The following is a 16,957-nucleotide window of genomic DNA, read 5'->3' as shown; positions in this document are numbered from 1 at the left end:
GCGTGGCAGTGGCCACGGGTTGCCACATACCTGTAGCATGAAGATGACGAAGAGAATGGACAGGCTCGGACGATCGGTGTCTTGCGGTGTGTTGTTACTCCAGCACTTTGCTCGCAGTCACAGGCTCACTCGGCACACACGACGACACGGTACGGACCGGCCCGTCCGCTTGGTCTGACTGTTGCGTGTCAAGACCGTCGAGATACGGCAGTCCGGCAGGCAGTCACGCCACTGTCACGGCAAGCCAGCAGCGGCGAGGCGAGGCTCCAGGCGCCCTAACCTCACGGCCCCGCGGCTCCGCCGCGCTCCGCTCCGCGCACCCCCACTGCACCGCCTCCCCTGCGCTGCGCGCTGCTGCGATGCGCACCAGACTCGCGCAGCCCCTCCGCAGCCTGAACGCGACACGGACACTGCCACGGACGGCAACAGGGACGGAGCGAACCGTGGACCGTTCCGCGAAGCACGCAGCACACCCTTGCCGCGCGGCACCCGACTGAGCACTGGCACTGGCTGCTGCGCCCGCCGCCCGCCCTGCCCGCCCGCAGCCCACGGTGCCGCTCCGCCCCTCCTACGCCCCCGTGCCGTGCGCCGAGCGCCGTGCCGTGCGTGGGAGAGAGACGGAGAGGGTGGAAACCCGAGCGGCAGCGGGTGAGAGCGCCCCGCCCGACCCCGCGGCGAAGCAGTGAGGTGCCTAAACCCCGACCACCCACTCCTTCCCGGTCCTCCCACCTTAGGTTCTAAGTTGCCTTGTCCGCATCCTGACCTCCGTTCCAGCGTTTGAAGCTTGTGATTCGTCACAGTGAGTGTCGGTGTGTATCTCATCGTTCCCATGGAATCTCTCACCGGGGTGACGGAAAGGGTTGCTGAGAACAACAAGACAGAGTTTGCTTTTGGGTTTTTATTGTTTAATAGAAATGAAAAGTTAACATCATTTTGTCATGAAAATGAAATGTTCAATACAAATGTTCAGAACAGAAAAGGTTAAGAAAGGGACCAAAAGCTAAAACCTACAAGAACTGGGATTTTCGTTGCCTGACAATTCAGAACAGCCATGGTTATTTATGCAACATTCCTTGCAAAGTTTATTTACAGTTCCTGTGGCTCCTCAGTCAGACTTGTTTTTGATTGTTTGGTCAAAATTAAGTAATACATTCTTTGGATTGAACAGTCTGGCAAATGAATGTCTATGAAGTAAGGTATAAAATTGATTCAGATACAAAAACCTGCCCCTCACGATTCCAGGAACAACAAAAATACCTGCACTACTGGAAATATAGGGTCACACTCGCCCACAATTTAAACATCTACATGACTAAACCACTTAAAGACTGCATTGAGAAACACAAAAAAAATTAACACGAATCAACTTAATTCATGCTACTGTAAAATTAATCACAATAATAAAATATTGAAGAAGGTACACAGTATTTAAATAAAATTGGCGGCCATGCAGAAAACCATCTTTTTCATATCGCAAGGTATTGAATGCATTTCAGCAATACCTTCCTATTTCACACTATAACCACACTTGCCAGATACAATACTCCAATATTTCAGATGAGGCGCATGATGAATCTCAGACACATAAATTGATGAATGTTCATAACATACTAACCTTGTTACACGATTCAAAAATAGGGGGGAAAAGCCACCACTTTATCAGAAATCACTCTTTTCAGATTCATCCACTTAAAAACAACCACTTCACTTCACTTTCTTAATAATTAAAAAGGAAACATAGCATCCAGATATTTAGAAAGATGTTAAATTTACATTAGCTTTTAATTGAAACCGGTAACTCTTTCTCATCCTGACTATCACTTTCTTCACTTGCTGATGAGGCCAATGACTGATCTGAGAGGTCCTCGCTAGGTAGATCAGTTGCAAGATCTCTCCTTTTGATCTCAATCTTCACAGATTGCCTACTTCGCCCAGGATTCGGCGAAGTGTGAAGCAACCCTCACAAGTAAACAAAATTGAACCTAAAGATAAAAAGATGAATAACAAATCAATTTAAGTGTACTTCAAAGAAATAAAAATAACAAAAAGATTTTAACACACCTGCAGAGGGCTTGAGGAAGGGATGAAATGATGGGGCCGTATCCCTGAGCGTTATCGTACAGTTCGAACAAGGGAGCAGCAACTAGCTTGTAGTTCTTAGGAACTGCAAAAAGAGCTGCAAACAAAAGAGTCAATATAAGATACATGGAAGAGGTTCCTGCACCAGACAATTATAAATCATACACATAGAGTGGGTTTTTATCTATGAATAGTTTTCACCAACTAACGGTACACAACAGATAACTTGGAACTGAATGAGGAAATCAGTGTAAAATCCATTTTATTAATTTACCTAAATTTTACTATGATTTAAGTCTTTTATATTTTAAAAACAATTTATTCTTGCCAAGGGACACTGGGGGTCCATCCAATATAATAATAAGGTGATTTGAAGCCCCACATGCCCTAAGTGTCCTCAACTGTGCAAGTGAGCATGATAACTGTTTGAATAACCAATCAAATTATAAATCATTTGGCTAATAAAAACGAGTTATGTAGTCTCCTGTGACTATTATATTAACTTATGTCCATCCTCATGCAGTAAGGTGAACCCCAACCACTGATAAAAAGCAAAGCTCAAATTTCACAACCAGCAATAGTTATTTCCTTCAGATAGAGTCTTAACAGAAAGGAGCTACAATAACATCATGAGCCCCCTCACCCAACACTCATAACAAAACTGTATATCCTTCACTTTCACAAATACCTTCACTGGAAAACAATACAAGTGACTTTCCTGCTATAAATCTAATAGCCTCCTGTGTAGGATCGTAAGATATACAAGATCAGCCAAGAGTGAGTAATCAATTCAAAAATTTGAACAGTAGTTACTGGAATTCCTTCACTGATGCTATCATTGCAAAAGAAAACAAGTGCATAACAAATTTGTTTCATCGCCACCCGCACAATTCAACAGTGAGCGGAAAAGCCAGACAGAAAGTAAAGTCCCTTAAGAGGGGCAATAAATGATGACAAACAGAACATTATCAACAGACATTTCAGCATACCCTGCTGCTCTTGGTAATTTATGTTTAACCATCTTTTTTTTATTATTAGCAAAGTTGAGTCAGAAATGTTTATTTTACATTGAAAAAGAATGAGTTGGACAAGTAGATGTAAGGAAAGGAAATAAAGACAGCTATATTTTGAACTTCACGAAAAGACAATGTAGAAACATGGACGATATAGGATTCCCTGACAATGCTGGCAGCAATTCTACCACGCACAAAATATTGACAAAACAAAAACAAGACCAAAAAATAAGAGTAGATGTGATGGGTGAACAAAAATGAGCACTAATAGGAGAAGTGTATTATGAAAAATATGAAGTGAATATTGAAACATTTTTTTAACGTCACATGCAAGGAAGAGATCCCAACCGAGTAAGCAGAATAAAAAGCATGGATAGTATGGTGCTTGACAAGATAATTAGTTCTATTGCCTCGAGTTAGTATTAACGTACAACAGTAAATGAAAAAATTTCAGACTACTGATGCTAATAATCTGAATACACCTCTTGAATTATTTCAGTGAAATGAGGAGACATGACAATGCTGTGACTGCCCATCTTCAACATTAAGTTGTTTCAGTAACCTGAGTTCCAATATAACAGATGCTTGCAAGTTCAACAAAGCCAGCCCCTCTTTAACAAAACTTGAAACAAACAACAATCTCCTATTATTTAAACCCAAAATGTGCAATCCATTCAGGTTTGACACTTTACCAAATTATTGGGAATTCAGAATTTATTTTTAAAGACACAGAATAGACCAAATACAACTGAGGCAGCTCAAGGCCATGCCCTTGAATAACTGTCATAGATTTGTGACATGCTTCTTATAAAAATACATAAGCATGGGAGAATGTCACAAATCTAGCTTAATATATTGGGGGAAGGGAAAAGTAACACCATTATCAAATGGAGGGTATGGAGCAAAGCTGAATTCAAGAAGAATACAAGATATTTTGCATCAAAGAATAATGCGTCCACTTCACCATGACCCTAAGATCACGACCCTATGTTAAAAGAAAAGACTAGAGAATACTCCAGTATGAAAGTGTTAAGTGCATTAACCGCTTTTTAACATGGGTCCTCCATTTGAATAAGATACTTAAAATTACAGACACTTAACATTAAGTTTAAAAATATGTATCTACAAAGCAAACATATCGCTGACAACTGCTACAACCAGTCAAGATATTTTTGACAGAGGTGAACCAACATTACTGAAGTAACAACATGCAAAACTGAAAAACAGTCACATCACAGCATGCAAATTCTTGTAAGAGAAAATTGATTGAAGCTTCTGTGGGTTCCATAGCGTCAAAAATATCTTTCTGGACAGAAATAACAAGATCAAATACCACATGATATTCCTACCCTTTTCGGCCAACTGGACAAGGAAAAGTCGCTTGTGCTCTTTCGGCTTGGTGATGTGTGGAGGCACGTATGGGTACTGTGGAGGCTCAAAGTTGGGTCGCCACCAGTTGCCTATTGTGTCCTCGATCACCCATTCTTGCTTAACACCATCCTGACGACCGAGTGTCTGCAACGAGGAAAATGTCGCCACGCCCAACTCGTACAATCTTCAAAATACAATCTTCATAGAAGATACAATTAAGAGAGTGACACTAGCATGCAGGTATCCAGAATAAAAAAAAATTAAAAGGAAAAAAAAAGGTGCAAAGTGATAGATACCACATTATTGCAAAATTTGGATTCCTTGATAGATAATTTTTTAACATTAGGAGAAAAACACAAATGGGCTGTCAAACCCATGATTCAGAATCATCAGAACTTTCAAGGGATAAAAGTAATTTAATCATGAAAAGAACCAACCAATACACATTGAGTAAAAACCAGAGCTAACCAGAAGACGGATTAATAGCATCAACATATACTAGAAAACATGACAGTGCATGTTTGCTATTATATATTCATTTTTTGTAAAACAAAAATTCCGATCATTTACAACTTGCTAGGATCCACTTCACTAAACTGAAATTAAGGACTAACTATGAGTTCATGACACTTGATGATCACATCCTTTTATCTTCAACAAGACATCAAATAACAGAAACCAAGGTCATGGAGGGAAAAGAAAGAGGGCAGACAAATATGAACGTAAAACCTCAAACCAATCAGTCAGCACAGCACACAAATAATTCAGAATATTGGGTGGGGATAGTTAGGAGGGGGAGGTAGGGTGGGAGATAGTCAGGGGGAAAGGGGTATCATTTTGCTTCTGTTAACGCTGCTGACAACTCTGACAGTAACAACACAAGGCTCCATGTTTATATATATGTATATTGGCTACAAACCGTTTTAAGAAACGTCAAAACAACAAAAATTTCCAAATCTCTTGTGGCTAACTGGAAACCATCTTACTATTTGAAAAATACTAAGTTGTCCAAGAGATACAAACTCCTCATTGAAAATCACAATTATTAAAACTTAACCTGCCTCACACGATTGTGAGTAACCCCATCGCACACTTAAGATAAAACATTTTGCTATGTTAATGAACATAAGCACTGCGAGACTTTAAGCCAACTTTAAGGGGAAGTAAAAACAACTTCAAATTAACACTGTCGAATGGAAAAGGTCGTGATATAGGTTTCAGCTACATGAAATAAAACCACATCAACATAGCATAGAAATTATTTCTGAGGATAACAAATGCCGAACTTTCTTTTTTCTGATCAATTTAAGGCCATCCTTACTAAGAAATAAAATTGTCAATTAAGACGGTAACATTAGGCCCCTTTAGATAGAGGGTAAAAGTTCCACAAAAGAAGTCTGAACTACGGTAATTTGAACAATGAGTCAACTTCAAAAATACGAACTCAAAATATAGACAACATTAGAAAAAGGAAATTTGGTTGACATTAGTTCAAAGATGAGACAAATAATAGGGCTGATACTCAACAGAAGGATCAGTCACACCACAGTCCTGGTCAAATAAAAATTAAAGTAATTCTTTTGGTTTCCACTCTTTGCCATGACAAAAATAAATGGCAAATGACAAAAATTAGGATAAAATGTCAAAATGTAGATGTGGTACAAGGAACTTCACAATCCAACGAGACACATGACAGCGATAAATTTAGTTTCATTAACATCAAACGGAACATGCTGACTACTATATCTAGAAAAGGAATGTAATACACTATAAATAAAGATTTTAAACATACCTCTGTTAAAAGGCGCTTTAAACCTTCAACCTCATCTTCACCAGCATTCAATTCACCACCAGGACTAAACAATTAGAAAAAAAGAGCGACATTGATTAAAACATTGATATTATGGGTGGTAACGCTCATTCAGATAATGAAACTACTTACAGCTTAAAAAATGTGGTGCCGAGTTGTAGAAGAAGGACATGCGGAAGGCCATGTTCATGAACAAGCAATACTCCCTCAACACTGCGTCTCATACCAATTTTGTCGAATTCCTCTCTCATTCTCTGAAATCTCGCAGGGACAGACGGATCTTTTTCAAATAATGGTTCCTTGGTGCCAAAAGTGTAGTTAGTAAGAGGATACCTGAACAGAATTTAACAAACACTTCAGTACTCAGTGGGCTCAGTAGAGGTCGACGTGGAAAGTGAGATATTCAGAACAAGAGAAACCTGGAGGAAACAGCTACCTAAACAAGTATACTAACGAACATAACCTCCTTAAAACAAAGTACACAAGTCCAACAAAAAGCTGTATATCACAGATCGCAGTAAGTCAAAGGTGCCGCAAAAATTATGTTACTTAAAGAAAACGCGAGCCGAAAACAATCCTAAAAGGACTTGAAGTGATTACAAGCAATTTATAAGGCTTCTCCAGGCACACATGAACGGACGCCAGGCTACTCACAAGTTGATTGGTCTGTTTATCGCCGTGTTTGTTGAGTTGGCCGCAAACTTTTGATCAAATGGAGATGTTTGACTTGCCCTTCGCGGCCAGCCACTACCTTTAATTTGGGTGCTAGCCATATTACACTATTTAAAGACTTTTAAATCAACTGAAAAAGCCCCTTCTCTGAAGATGCCTGAACCTCTGCGCCTGCGCTTCGCCTGCCTCGCCGCTCGCCGCCGCTTCGATCCTTCACCACCACCGTACTACGTCAGTCAGGGCCAATAACTTGTGGCCTCGGTCCTTTCCACAAAATAGCCCATAGAAATGCCAATGGCCCAAAATTGTCCTCAAAACAGCTGCTTTTACTCTATTTTCGTGCGTCAATTTTATGATTTTGGAAAAATACTTTCGAAATTGTTTTGGTAGTTACTTGACTGTTTGCTTCTGTGTCCGTTTCCTGATGGTGGGGCGCCAAACTCACGCAAAATGTGTAAAATGGGCAACAAATCGAGTCATTTTCTTTTCGGCCTTTCAATGTTTAGCGGAGAATAGGGATGTTGCTCTAATGTCACAGACCAGTGTTTGTATTTTCTACCTCTCATTAAGTGTGTACAATAATTCAGTTTCTCCAGCTGCATGGTGCTTCTGCTGAAGATATGAAATGAAATATAAAGGTCTCAACATTAAAAGTTTGCATCTGTTTAACTTCCTCAACTGGGTTTACTGTAACTAATTGCAACACACAAGGCTCACAATTTTATCAGATAAAAATACTGTAACATGCACACCACTAAAAATACATCAAAATTTTGTTTAAAATTAAAACAAAAGCAAAAAAGCAATGAGTGATTACATGTCATAAAATCATCTTGCTACAAAAAGCTTTGCTGCAGTCAACAAACTTGCATACACAGGATGACCACATTAACATTAAATTTCACATTGAAAGGCCACAGTTCACAGAGGATGGGTTCCAAAACCTAGATGCACTTTCAACAAAGTTACACCATTTTGTCCCACTCTACATGATCTCATTTTTCTTCGTTTGTTTTGAGAGTACAAGTGTTTGTGAAAGTGAATGTGCGCTATGCAAGTACTTCAAACATTAATCAACACCCAAACCATGAAACTGACTGACTGACTGACTTACTGACCTTTCTCAAATGTTCTCTGACACAATCAACCAAATACAGTATTTCAATTTTAATTCATTCCCTCCCTGAAGCTGCTAAAAAAAATTACAAGTGATCAAATGTGTTAGAGGTAACCCTGTTCACTGAAATGTTTTTGATGTTTTGTTCATTTGTTTTAGTTTAACTGAAACATACAACTTCAAAATACTGCTCATAGCTCAATGCAATTGGCAGCCTATTGACATAAATTTTCAGTCAAAAGTTTACAAGCATATAAGGCTAAAATTTAACACTAAAAACCTATTTGGTCTGACAGATGTTAAATAAAAGTCTGAGTGATCACAAACAAGTAGCGCATTAATGGAAACAAATGTCAGACTTCAATCTTTGTCAATCATAAGTAGTTTACTCTTGGAAAACAGAGCTCAGAAAATTAATGCAAATTGAATGCAACAGTGATTCACAGATGATCCAGTCACCAACAATGAATGCAATTTTAATCTTAAATTAGTATAACACAGAAGTTTCAATTCCAACTAACTACTAGGGATTAAAAACAAGTATACACTTATAAATATCCATCACAAATACAATGAACATAGTAAGCATGTCTTGCAGAAGGTATTAAAAAGATACAAATGAAAAACTGAAGGTAAAACTCAATCAAAGGTGTATTTCAAACAATTGGAAGAAAATTGAATGATCTCCTGCATAAAATCTTAACTATAAACATTCACAGACATTTGCCCTCAGAATAAGGTACATAATTTTCTCCCCTACCCCTTCCCTATTTTGCATCGAAATAGACAAAAATAACAAATTAAGATTGTATCATATACAAACAATCACAATCAACACAGGCTTAAATAATTAGCGCACTTCTTGGAACTATAATTATTACATATACAGGTTGGGTTACAGAAATATTTGACCACTTTCTCAAATATCAGAGTACACATACAGAAAATATGTAAACACTATGAGGGCAACAGTGATTTTGGTTCCAGAGGGATTCACAGTTAATACAACAAATAAGCTGTTCGAAGCATATCACAATATACTGCTTTATGAGCAGCATTTACTAACAGCATATTCTTTATGAAAGCTCAAAATTTCCACTTGTCTTTAATTTAATCCATGTGAAGGGACTCGCTAGACCCATAACACAGCAATATTGTACTAAAGAAGTGTTAATCACTTTTAGCCATACAAAATTGATTTACACAACATATTACAGGTAACTCTTGATAATTTAATACATTTAAAAACAATCACAACTTTTTCGAACCATATGTTGAAAATTGAGAAGCTGGTATCATGCCAAGTATCCCATCAGATTCTGAAAGTTCTAAATCGTCAGACACAAATTGAGCAAAGAGATCTTGATGTTAAGTACAAAACATACAAAAAGAAGCTCATTAATTAAGGGTAAAGAATATTCTTGGCTTGATGTTGACTTCCAATTGAAGCTATAGTGAAACAAGTTAACACAGTAACTAGACAGGCAGCGATTCGTTCTATGACAGAAAAAATCAATTCAGTCTGCTTAACTTTCCTGAAAATCCCATACTGGTTTGAAAGCAGTTACACAAATAACATACTTTGGTATAGCCACCTACAGTACTTATGAATGCAATCAGTACTTACAATATAACTTCCTTTTAAACAGGGTGCCAGTCATTCACCAAACGTGTTTAACATACCATATTTACATTGTAATCAATTACTAAACACAGATAATTATCCGATATGCACATTGAATGTTTTTCATTGGTTGTGTATTGCATGCCTCAAATGAGATCTATATCCAAGTCCAGCTTCACATATGCACATATTTCAGCATACTTCCATTCTTTTAAACCAGATGAGCTAAACATTTTCACTTGATAAATCTTCACTGGTGGTAGTGTCTATTTCCCTGAAAACACAAGCCAATGTGTAAGATAAAAGTAAATCCTGTGAAAAAGCAAAAACCTACTGACATCATACCTCTTTTCCGGCAAATCCTCTGAGGCAATAGGTTCTTTAACATCTTCCTCTGAATGAACATGGACTGAAGCATGACTTTCATCTTGGGCCCCTCCCAAAAACCTGAAATATTTCAAATTAGCCATAAAAAGTAAGTATTTTTTATTTAGTTTTGTATTATTGTTTTGTTTGAAATTGAGTACGAGTTCATCAATCAAGGCCAACCCCTCAATCAAGGTGAAAATAGGTCGAAGTTTATGCCACCATGAATAAAAATTAATACCCTTTCGTACCTTTGATTATCCAATCCAAGCTTATCTTCCACTACCACTCGTACTGCAGCTACAGCAGCTGTTGCAACCTCATCAACCATAGCAGATGCTGTGGAAGTTACTTCATCTGTACAAGTTGTGGGGTTGGCATTGGCATCAGCCTTCACAAAACTAGAAAGAACACAGAAGGAAAACATAAGAAAGTAGAAAATCAAAGGCAATGGATAGACTATATAGGGAAGGTAAATGCCTTCAATACCTCACTCCTACTGCAATCGGCACAGCCGAACTTCCCGTTGAGGTGGAAATTGGATCCTGCACTCCTTTAACATCCATTTCAGAGGTGGAGGGTAGAGTTTCAACAGAAATAGCAGTGTTGTCAGGTACTACCATCTTCTCAACATTTTCCAGATCTGTTGTCAATGCAAACAAGTACATGAATAAAATTCATGGAGTTTTACCATTTAAGATTCATCTAGTGCAAAGGTTACCTTCAGGATCATCTTTTGCTGACATATCGTCATGAAATAAGTCTGACGGTTCTTGAGATTTTTGAGCATCATTAAGCTGGGTGCTAGAACTAAAATTAGTCTCAAAATTAGAAAAATCTGCCCAGCCTGCGTCTGGGACACCAAAGGTGTCTGCAGGAGGTGGTGCGGCTGGAGAGCCTGAGCCCCAGGGGTTTTGAAAATCGGCTATTGAATCAAGGGTTGCAGCACCAGATGACCAAACTGTAAAAAAAAGTTTTAAGCAATGTACATATTAAACAAATTTAGAGCAAAAATTTCACATTGTTTGAGGAAGAAACATACTGTCATTGACGTCAACTTCCATTCGAACACTTGCTTTGGAAGGCCCTCTTATATCGTCATCCTTGTCATCGCCCTCTTCTTCTTCATCTGAACTGCTGTGTTCAGGAACCTCTTTCTCAAGATTCCACCTGCTGAAGTAACAGGTTAAACAACATTGTAGTACATGCATCAACTGTTTATCTTAACAACAAAAATTAATAAAATAAGCAACATAGAAATTCAGCATTCAAGCAGAAAAGTTCCACATCTCTCTAAAATCAATAAAAATAATTCCATTTGATATGCAGTAACCAATGTTAAAAAATGTGAACGCTTCTCCCCCCTCCCTCTCTTTTTTCCCTTAAAACAAAGGACCATTCAAAGAGTAAAAAAGACAAGAAAAAACTGTCACTGAAAGATGAAGATGAAATATTCTAAAAGATCATGGGTGCAACCTTCTGGAGTTTCTATAACAACTCCAATGCATGGCTGAGTAAAAACCACACCAAGAACAAATGCCTAAAACAGGAATAATATCGAACATATAATTTGAATGGTCCCTTGCCATGTTTGAAAGCTGCATGATGCAGGATAAATAGTATGCAAGATGTAGGATTAGATACATTATAAATGAGTGAAGCTTATTTTGGTGAGTGGAGGCATTCAAAACATCTTAACTAACTGCTAGTCACATAAAATACACAAAAGTTCTCAATTTTCAAAACTTGATTCGATGTACCTGGGTTATTAAAAAAAAAATGTGCTGTAAGTAAAGCCACATACTCAAGCTTCTGTTTATTGATAGATAATAATTCCAAAGTGAGGGTAAGTGATGTAGCAAAATCTCCAGAAAAGGAGTTCTAAAACAGATGCGATATATCAAAGATACTTTAATGAAAATTCTTCAAGATAAGATCATTTAACTTAAAACGTCACAACATTACAACACTTTTAAGAAGTTTCTCCACTAAAAATTTAAACTAAGGGGCACTATAATCCAAATCTCTTCAAGAGCTGTGAACTATATTCAAGCTGGACTGTTAACCACACTTTGTTGCAAGTAAAGCACCAATAACACATGCTTTTTTATGAGGGAAAGGGGGAATAGAATTAAAAGGGGAGGGGGAGGGGGGACTGTTAACACAAGATCTGAGCGTGCTGCACCCTTTCTCATGCCCTCTGCGTTAGTAAGATCATCAAGCCATCCTGCAAACAGCTAATTCTTGTCAATATTATATCAAAAGGGACCACCCTCGATTGACTACGGAAAATATTGGGGTTTTGTACCTAGATTCATTTTCAGAGGTTTGAAAACTGCCTAGGTCGGTATCCTCCCAAGCGTTTTCCTCAGCATCTTCAAGGGAACGTACATTCTTTGCGCAGACATGCTTAAACCATTCATATTGTCTGTCCTCATCCTCATTTAGAGCAACTGCCATGTCAGGAAGGCGATCCACCGATGAGCTGTATAAATGTGGCATATTTCAATGTTTCAAAGCAATTCATGAAACTGATTGATAGTAATCAAAAGCCTAAAGTGCCTCAAGACAATATCAATTGACAGGCCACTCTGGAAATGTGTTGGAGTTTAAAATCACAGTATACCTTTGAGCAAGACTGAAAAAAACAATGTTGCTTTGAGGCTGTGTGAAAGCTCTCCTGCTACATTCCTGGAAGGATGGGTAATAGAAACCTGTACACAATTAAAAACTTACTGCAAAGTGTCCTCTGGGTCGTTGAACTCATTATCATGAAATCCATAGTGCTCATTGAAATTGGGAGCCATATCTTGTAATTGATAATCTGTGTACGCCTGAAGTAAGAAGGCAACATCAAAGAATCAGTAGAAGATAAAATATGCAAGAATAAATAGTACCTAGGTTGTGGGAATACGCACTTCATGATGTGATGTCTCAGGGGGGAAAGCAACATGTTTGTAGTTGGCTTCTTCTTTGTCCAATCCTATTGCTAGCGTAGGTGGAGCTCCGCCCTAATTTGAGTAAAATAAATTAAAAATATGGGTTGAAATATCTTAAAATTTGACATAAAGATAACAAAATTGGAAAATATTCCACTCACCAAAGCTATATTGTGAGTCTTGTTAATTTCACTTAGAGTGCATTTGACAAATTCTTCCCACACAGCAAGTACCTCAGGAGGCAGCTGATTGGCTAGCACAGGCCTTAAGGAACATTTCTCCACTTGTTCTACAACAAGGTTGGCTATCTTAATCAGGTGACCCATATATCCTCGTCGTTGACACTTCTCTTTAACCCTTTACAGAACAATTCAAAACCAAATTTAAGAAAGAGAAATTAAGCAAAATACCGGTAATTCATATGTCCTTTTTTTTTGTTTCGTTTGATGTTGGGTATTATTTCATTGTGCACTTACTGGTTGGTTTCATTCTCTTCCCAAGCATCTAATATCCTTTTAAACAGTTCACACTTCACTAATAACTGCAAAAAATACAAGGTTATGAGTAGGAAGAAAAAAAGATAATGCAATTATGCACAGATATGGAGGCTTACATTTTCAACAAGACAATGCATTTGAGGATCTCCATCCCCAGAGGCTTTGGTCTGGTTTTTCAGGGCAGCAGATACACATTGCTCTACTTGAGTGTGAAGGAAGTTATTCCATTGATATTTAAAAAACAGGTTCTAAAACAAAATAAATAATAAAAAAAAAACTATTATTGCCAACTCTTTGAAAAACATACTAATTTCATGTGGAATTCAGTTTTACCAGCAAAACATCAATAGTGCCCAGATTGGCTAGTTCTTGATTCATCACAGGACTGTTGGTTGCTATAAGAGCAGCAATTAGTCTTGCAACTTGCAGACGAGTGTTGCCCAGTGGAGGGTCTAAGGTCCCAACAGTTGTTTTCACGGGTGGTTTCTGAAATAAAGAAATGCTTCTTATAGTGGATAGCCACGGCAAAACAAAATTTCAGACTTCATATCTACCCAATAAAAAACTTCAAGCAAACACATTCAAAGTACCTGAGGTGGATTGAGCAATAAGTCGTGAAAATCTTTAAGTCTTGGTAAAATAGCAGAAATTGTTGTGTGTACAACAGGGGGTACAGGTGGCACATCTTCTTCTTCTTGAATTGATAATGATGCACCATCATCAGCATAGGGAGTTGTGTCCACAGGCCTAGAATTTAATGTACAGTCAGTCAATTGTGGATTGCTGTGACAGAATCAGTTTTCATTTCAATATTCGCTTTGGATAGCAAAAATTACCGTGGTTGTGGAGTTTCCATTAACGTCAGCAAAACAGCAATGCCACCCACAATAGCAGATTCACTTTTGACTTCTCCACTCAAAATGTTGTCCAAAAGCTCAGCAACAGTTTCTTGCCTGAAAAGTAGAAAAATGAAATCACACCTAATGACCTAACAGTCAAAAGAACAGGTTACATAGAAAACAAAACATTCTACTCACTTCTCAAGGGAAGTAAGGATAGGATCCTCCAATTCAGTGGGATTTTCTCTCAAATTGTCTCTTGCGGGATTTTCTCTCAAATTGTCTCTTGATTTGCGTATGACATCAGAAAGCAGCTGGGCAACATTAGAGTGTCGATCTGAGTCGACCTCTGGCTTTAATAGCCCAATCAATGAAGGGATAACTTTCTGTGATTGAAGCCACTGAAAAGATATTGAAAACATGTTAGGATGTTGTGACAGCACTGATCAATTGTGCTCTTTATCACCTACCTTAATTAAATTTTGTCTCATTTCTGTGCCTTCAACTTGAGTAATAATTTTGAGCATCAAATCCATAATAGCAGATGTTCCTAAGTGATTTAAGAGAAGAGAGATGCAATTTTCCTTGGATTGTAGGAATCCAATCACTTTTAAACATGTTATCTGGTATGAATACCAATGCTGAAAGGAAAAAAAAATTGAAGTGTCAAACGTTAACAAAAGAGGGAGGCTACAATAAAATCCTCACAAGTACCTGCTCGCTTCTCCGGGCTACTAAAATGCCAAGTGTTTTGCTGAAAAAGGATGCAAGAAGGGGGTTCAGTGGCGGTTCCCCTTCAAGAAAAGCATATAACTTGCTTAAGGGTACATCAGCTGCCAAAGCCTCATTTATGGAAAGTACATCGCTAGTTAAAAGTTCACATGCTAGGTTGGGGTATTTAAATCTTGTTTTTTCATCTAAGGTGGCCGGTGGTTCCACCGTTGCAAACGTCACCAATTGTTCCATCACTTCTGGTCGAATCAAGCTGTAAACAAAAAGTTGTTAGTTTTCAAACACAGCAGATACAAGAAAATTTAATTTAATCAGCACCAAAACTTACAAATCAACCAGCCTCTTGTTCTGAACTTTACATTCTTGTAAAATATTCTCCTCATCCATAAGCTCTAAAAGGGTAACATCCTGCAAAAACATTTCAAAAACCATTAACTCACATACAAAACTGATCAAAATTCACACAGGGTAAAATAACTGCAAGTACTTACTGGCTTGTTCAATAATGTTTCTATGCTGTTTGAATTTGTAGTTGTATATTTCCAAAACATTGTGAACACCTAACTTTGACAATATCACAAAATTTACTGAAAAAATCAGAGTAAAAGCGAACAAATTAGGAAAAATTCTTAAAGTTGAAATAATTTATACAACTAAAGTCAATATAGCAGTATCAGGTACATTGATTGGAATCCACAAATGAAATACTCTCGAATGTCAAAGTTTGACATTAATAGGTGGTGAGTAGATAGAAGTTCAGTAACTGTCCAAAACCAACACAATTTAACGGACAGATTTTGGCCAATTAGAGGGATTTCAGTCATTGAAGAGCATCAACCAGTCATCAGATAAACGAAGAAAATTGATTTCCACAAATAAGGCCGAACAGTATCATCTTACAAAGGTATTACAATTAACATTGAAAATGAATACAAAGATGAAGACAGGCAGGAAACGAGAAAAGGTCACAGAACAATTAAGAACTTAATTGAACAGCTCTCTAAATATAGGCTAATGGGTGTTTTCTTTATGTACAGCCTACAAAGACCAGACATTTCGAGGTTACCTTCTGTTATCCTAATATATTGAAGGGTAAAGGCTACTAGTTGAGTAACAATAGAAAAGCGGTTGATTCTTACATTATCAAAGTTATCACTTACGTTCAGAAAACCTGTAACGGGTGAGTGTTGCTGTATCTTGATCGTACAATGATATCAAAACTACGGGTCTACGGCCTAATGTGTAACGAGACGTCATAAGAGAAATGGCCGAGAGAGGGCAGCACTGTGTCAATGAAGTGACGCAAGACAGTCTGTCCACCCACCAGGCCTTCACTGGTCTTGGCCTCTTGCCTTGGCGAATCTTTCTGGAGAAAACTCGACGACGAGAGCAACACAGGCGTTATGACTGAGTACATTGTAAAAGGAGCTACGCAGGATTCACCTTGCAGCTCCAATCTTGATTCGGCTTTCCGTTTCTTTGATTGTGGAGATTTTCGCTGTTCACCGCTTTCCCACTGTTTCCATTGTGTAAGGTAGAAAATTGATGACACGTACATGTCGTGTTGATCGCAGTATCATTTCAAATTTGAATCAAGCTGCCGTCATGAGCGTTTTTCTCCAACCAAGAGATAGTGACTGGGGAGAGCGGATTGGAGCAACCCGGCACAAGGGGATTTTCGGCAGCAAGTGTTTCTGAAACTGAATCAAATCGCAGCTCCTTTGTTCAAATTGGCGCAAACAGAATCAAACGCCGCTCCCGTGCAAGACCCGTGTCGCAAGTTCCGTTAGTTAGTACGGTAGATTCTGAGTGTTCCAACTCTCGCGCTAACTTTGATTGCAGAAGCTGAGAATTGAATGGCACAGGTTCATTGGTTGTTTGAAGCGTGAGTCATTCTT

The 16,957-nt window shown here is 38.3% G+C and overlaps 2 protein-coding genes across 3 annotated transcripts; both read right to left on the bottom strand.

Moving 5' to 3' along the window:
- Positions 1 to 883: 883 nt before the first annotated feature.
- Positions 884 to 7,170, bottom strand: LOC117639943 (cleavage and polyadenylation specificity factor subunit 5). The gene is made up of 6 exons (XM_034376039.1): positions 6,928 to 7,170; positions 6,406 to 6,606; positions 6,256 to 6,319; positions 4,442 to 4,607; positions 2,062 to 2,176; positions 884 to 1,982 (listed from the first exon to the last, which is right to left on the bottom strand). The coding sequence occupies exons 1-6, from the start codon at positions 7,044 to 7,046 to the stop codon at positions 1,961 to 1,963; spliced, it is 687 nt and encodes a 228-aa protein (XP_034231930.1). The 5' UTR covers positions 7,047 to 7,170; the 3' UTR covers positions 884 to 1,960.
- A 435-nt stretch (positions 7,171 to 7,605) lies between these two features.
- Positions 7,606 to 16,370, bottom strand: LOC117639942 (serine/threonine-protein phosphatase 6 regulatory subunit 3). Of its 2 annotated transcripts, XM_034376037.1 has the most exons (21): positions 16,220 to 16,370; positions 15,551 to 15,646; positions 15,388 to 15,467; positions 15,042 to 15,312; positions 14,798 to 14,968; positions 14,526 to 14,728; positions 14,325 to 14,441; positions 14,079 to 14,235; positions 13,822 to 13,974; positions 13,605 to 13,736; positions 13,468 to 13,532; positions 13,153 to 13,348; positions 12,971 to 13,063; positions 12,789 to 12,886; positions 12,361 to 12,537; positions 11,095 to 11,225; positions 10,774 to 11,013; positions 10,542 to 10,695; positions 10,304 to 10,453; positions 10,032 to 10,133; positions 7,606 to 9,960 (listed from the first exon to the last, which is right to left on the bottom strand). In XM_034376037.1, the coding sequence occupies exons 2-21, from the start codon at positions 15,608 to 15,610 to the stop codon at positions 9,912 to 9,914; spliced, it is 2,799 nt and encodes a 932-aa protein (XP_034231928.1). In that variant the 5' UTR covers positions 15,611 to 15,646; positions 16,220 to 16,370; the 3' UTR covers positions 7,606 to 9,911. The 2 variants fall into 2 exon arrangements, with proteins under 2 accessions (XP_034231928.1, XP_034231929.1); XM_034376038.1 differs by lacking the exon at positions 12,361 to 12,537.
- Positions 16,371 to 16,957: the final 587 nt, after the last annotated feature.

Source organism: Thrips palmi, unplaced genomic scaffold, assembly GCF_012932325.1.
Source record: "Thrips palmi isolate BJ-2018 unplaced genomic scaffold, TpBJ-2018v1 HiC_scaffold_12, whole genome shotgun sequence".
Classification (NCBI taxonomy): Eukaryota; Metazoa; Arthropoda; class Insecta; order Thysanoptera; family Thripidae; genus Thrips; species Thrips palmi.
Note: the sequence above shows the minus strand (reverse complement) of the source record. Positions and strands in the feature narration are given on the sequence as shown.

What these genes read in the sequence shown, in the direction of transcription:
- LOC117639943 (XM_034376039.1), bottom strand. Translation starts at nt 7,046, where the DNA reads ATGGCTAGCACCCAAATTAAAGGTAGTGGCTGGCCGCGAAGGGCAAGT. An exon ending in GGCACCACATTTTTTAAGCT is followed by an intron (nt 6,320 to 6,405) that starts GTAAGTAGTTTC and finishes CTAATTGTTTAG; the next exon opens with TCCTGGTGGTGAATTGAATG. An exon ending in CTTCCTCAAGCCCTCTGCAG is followed by an intron (nt 1,983 to 2,061) that starts GTGTGTTAAAAT and finishes TTTTATCTTTAG; the next exon opens with GTTCAATTTTGTTTACTTGT.
- LOC117639942 (XM_034376037.1), bottom strand. Translation starts at nt 15,610, where the DNA reads ATGTTTTGGAAATATACAACTACAAATTCAAACAGCATAGAAACATTA. An exon ending in TGAGACAAAATTTAATTAAG is followed by an intron (nt 14,729 to 14,797) that starts GTAGGTGATAAA and finishes ATATCTTTTCAG; the next exon opens with TGGCTTCAATCACAGAAAGT. An exon ending in ATCCTTACTTCCCTTGAGAA is followed by an intron (nt 14,442 to 14,525) that starts GTGAGTAGAATG and finishes TCTACTTTTCAG; the next exon opens with GCAAGAAACTGTTGCTGAGC.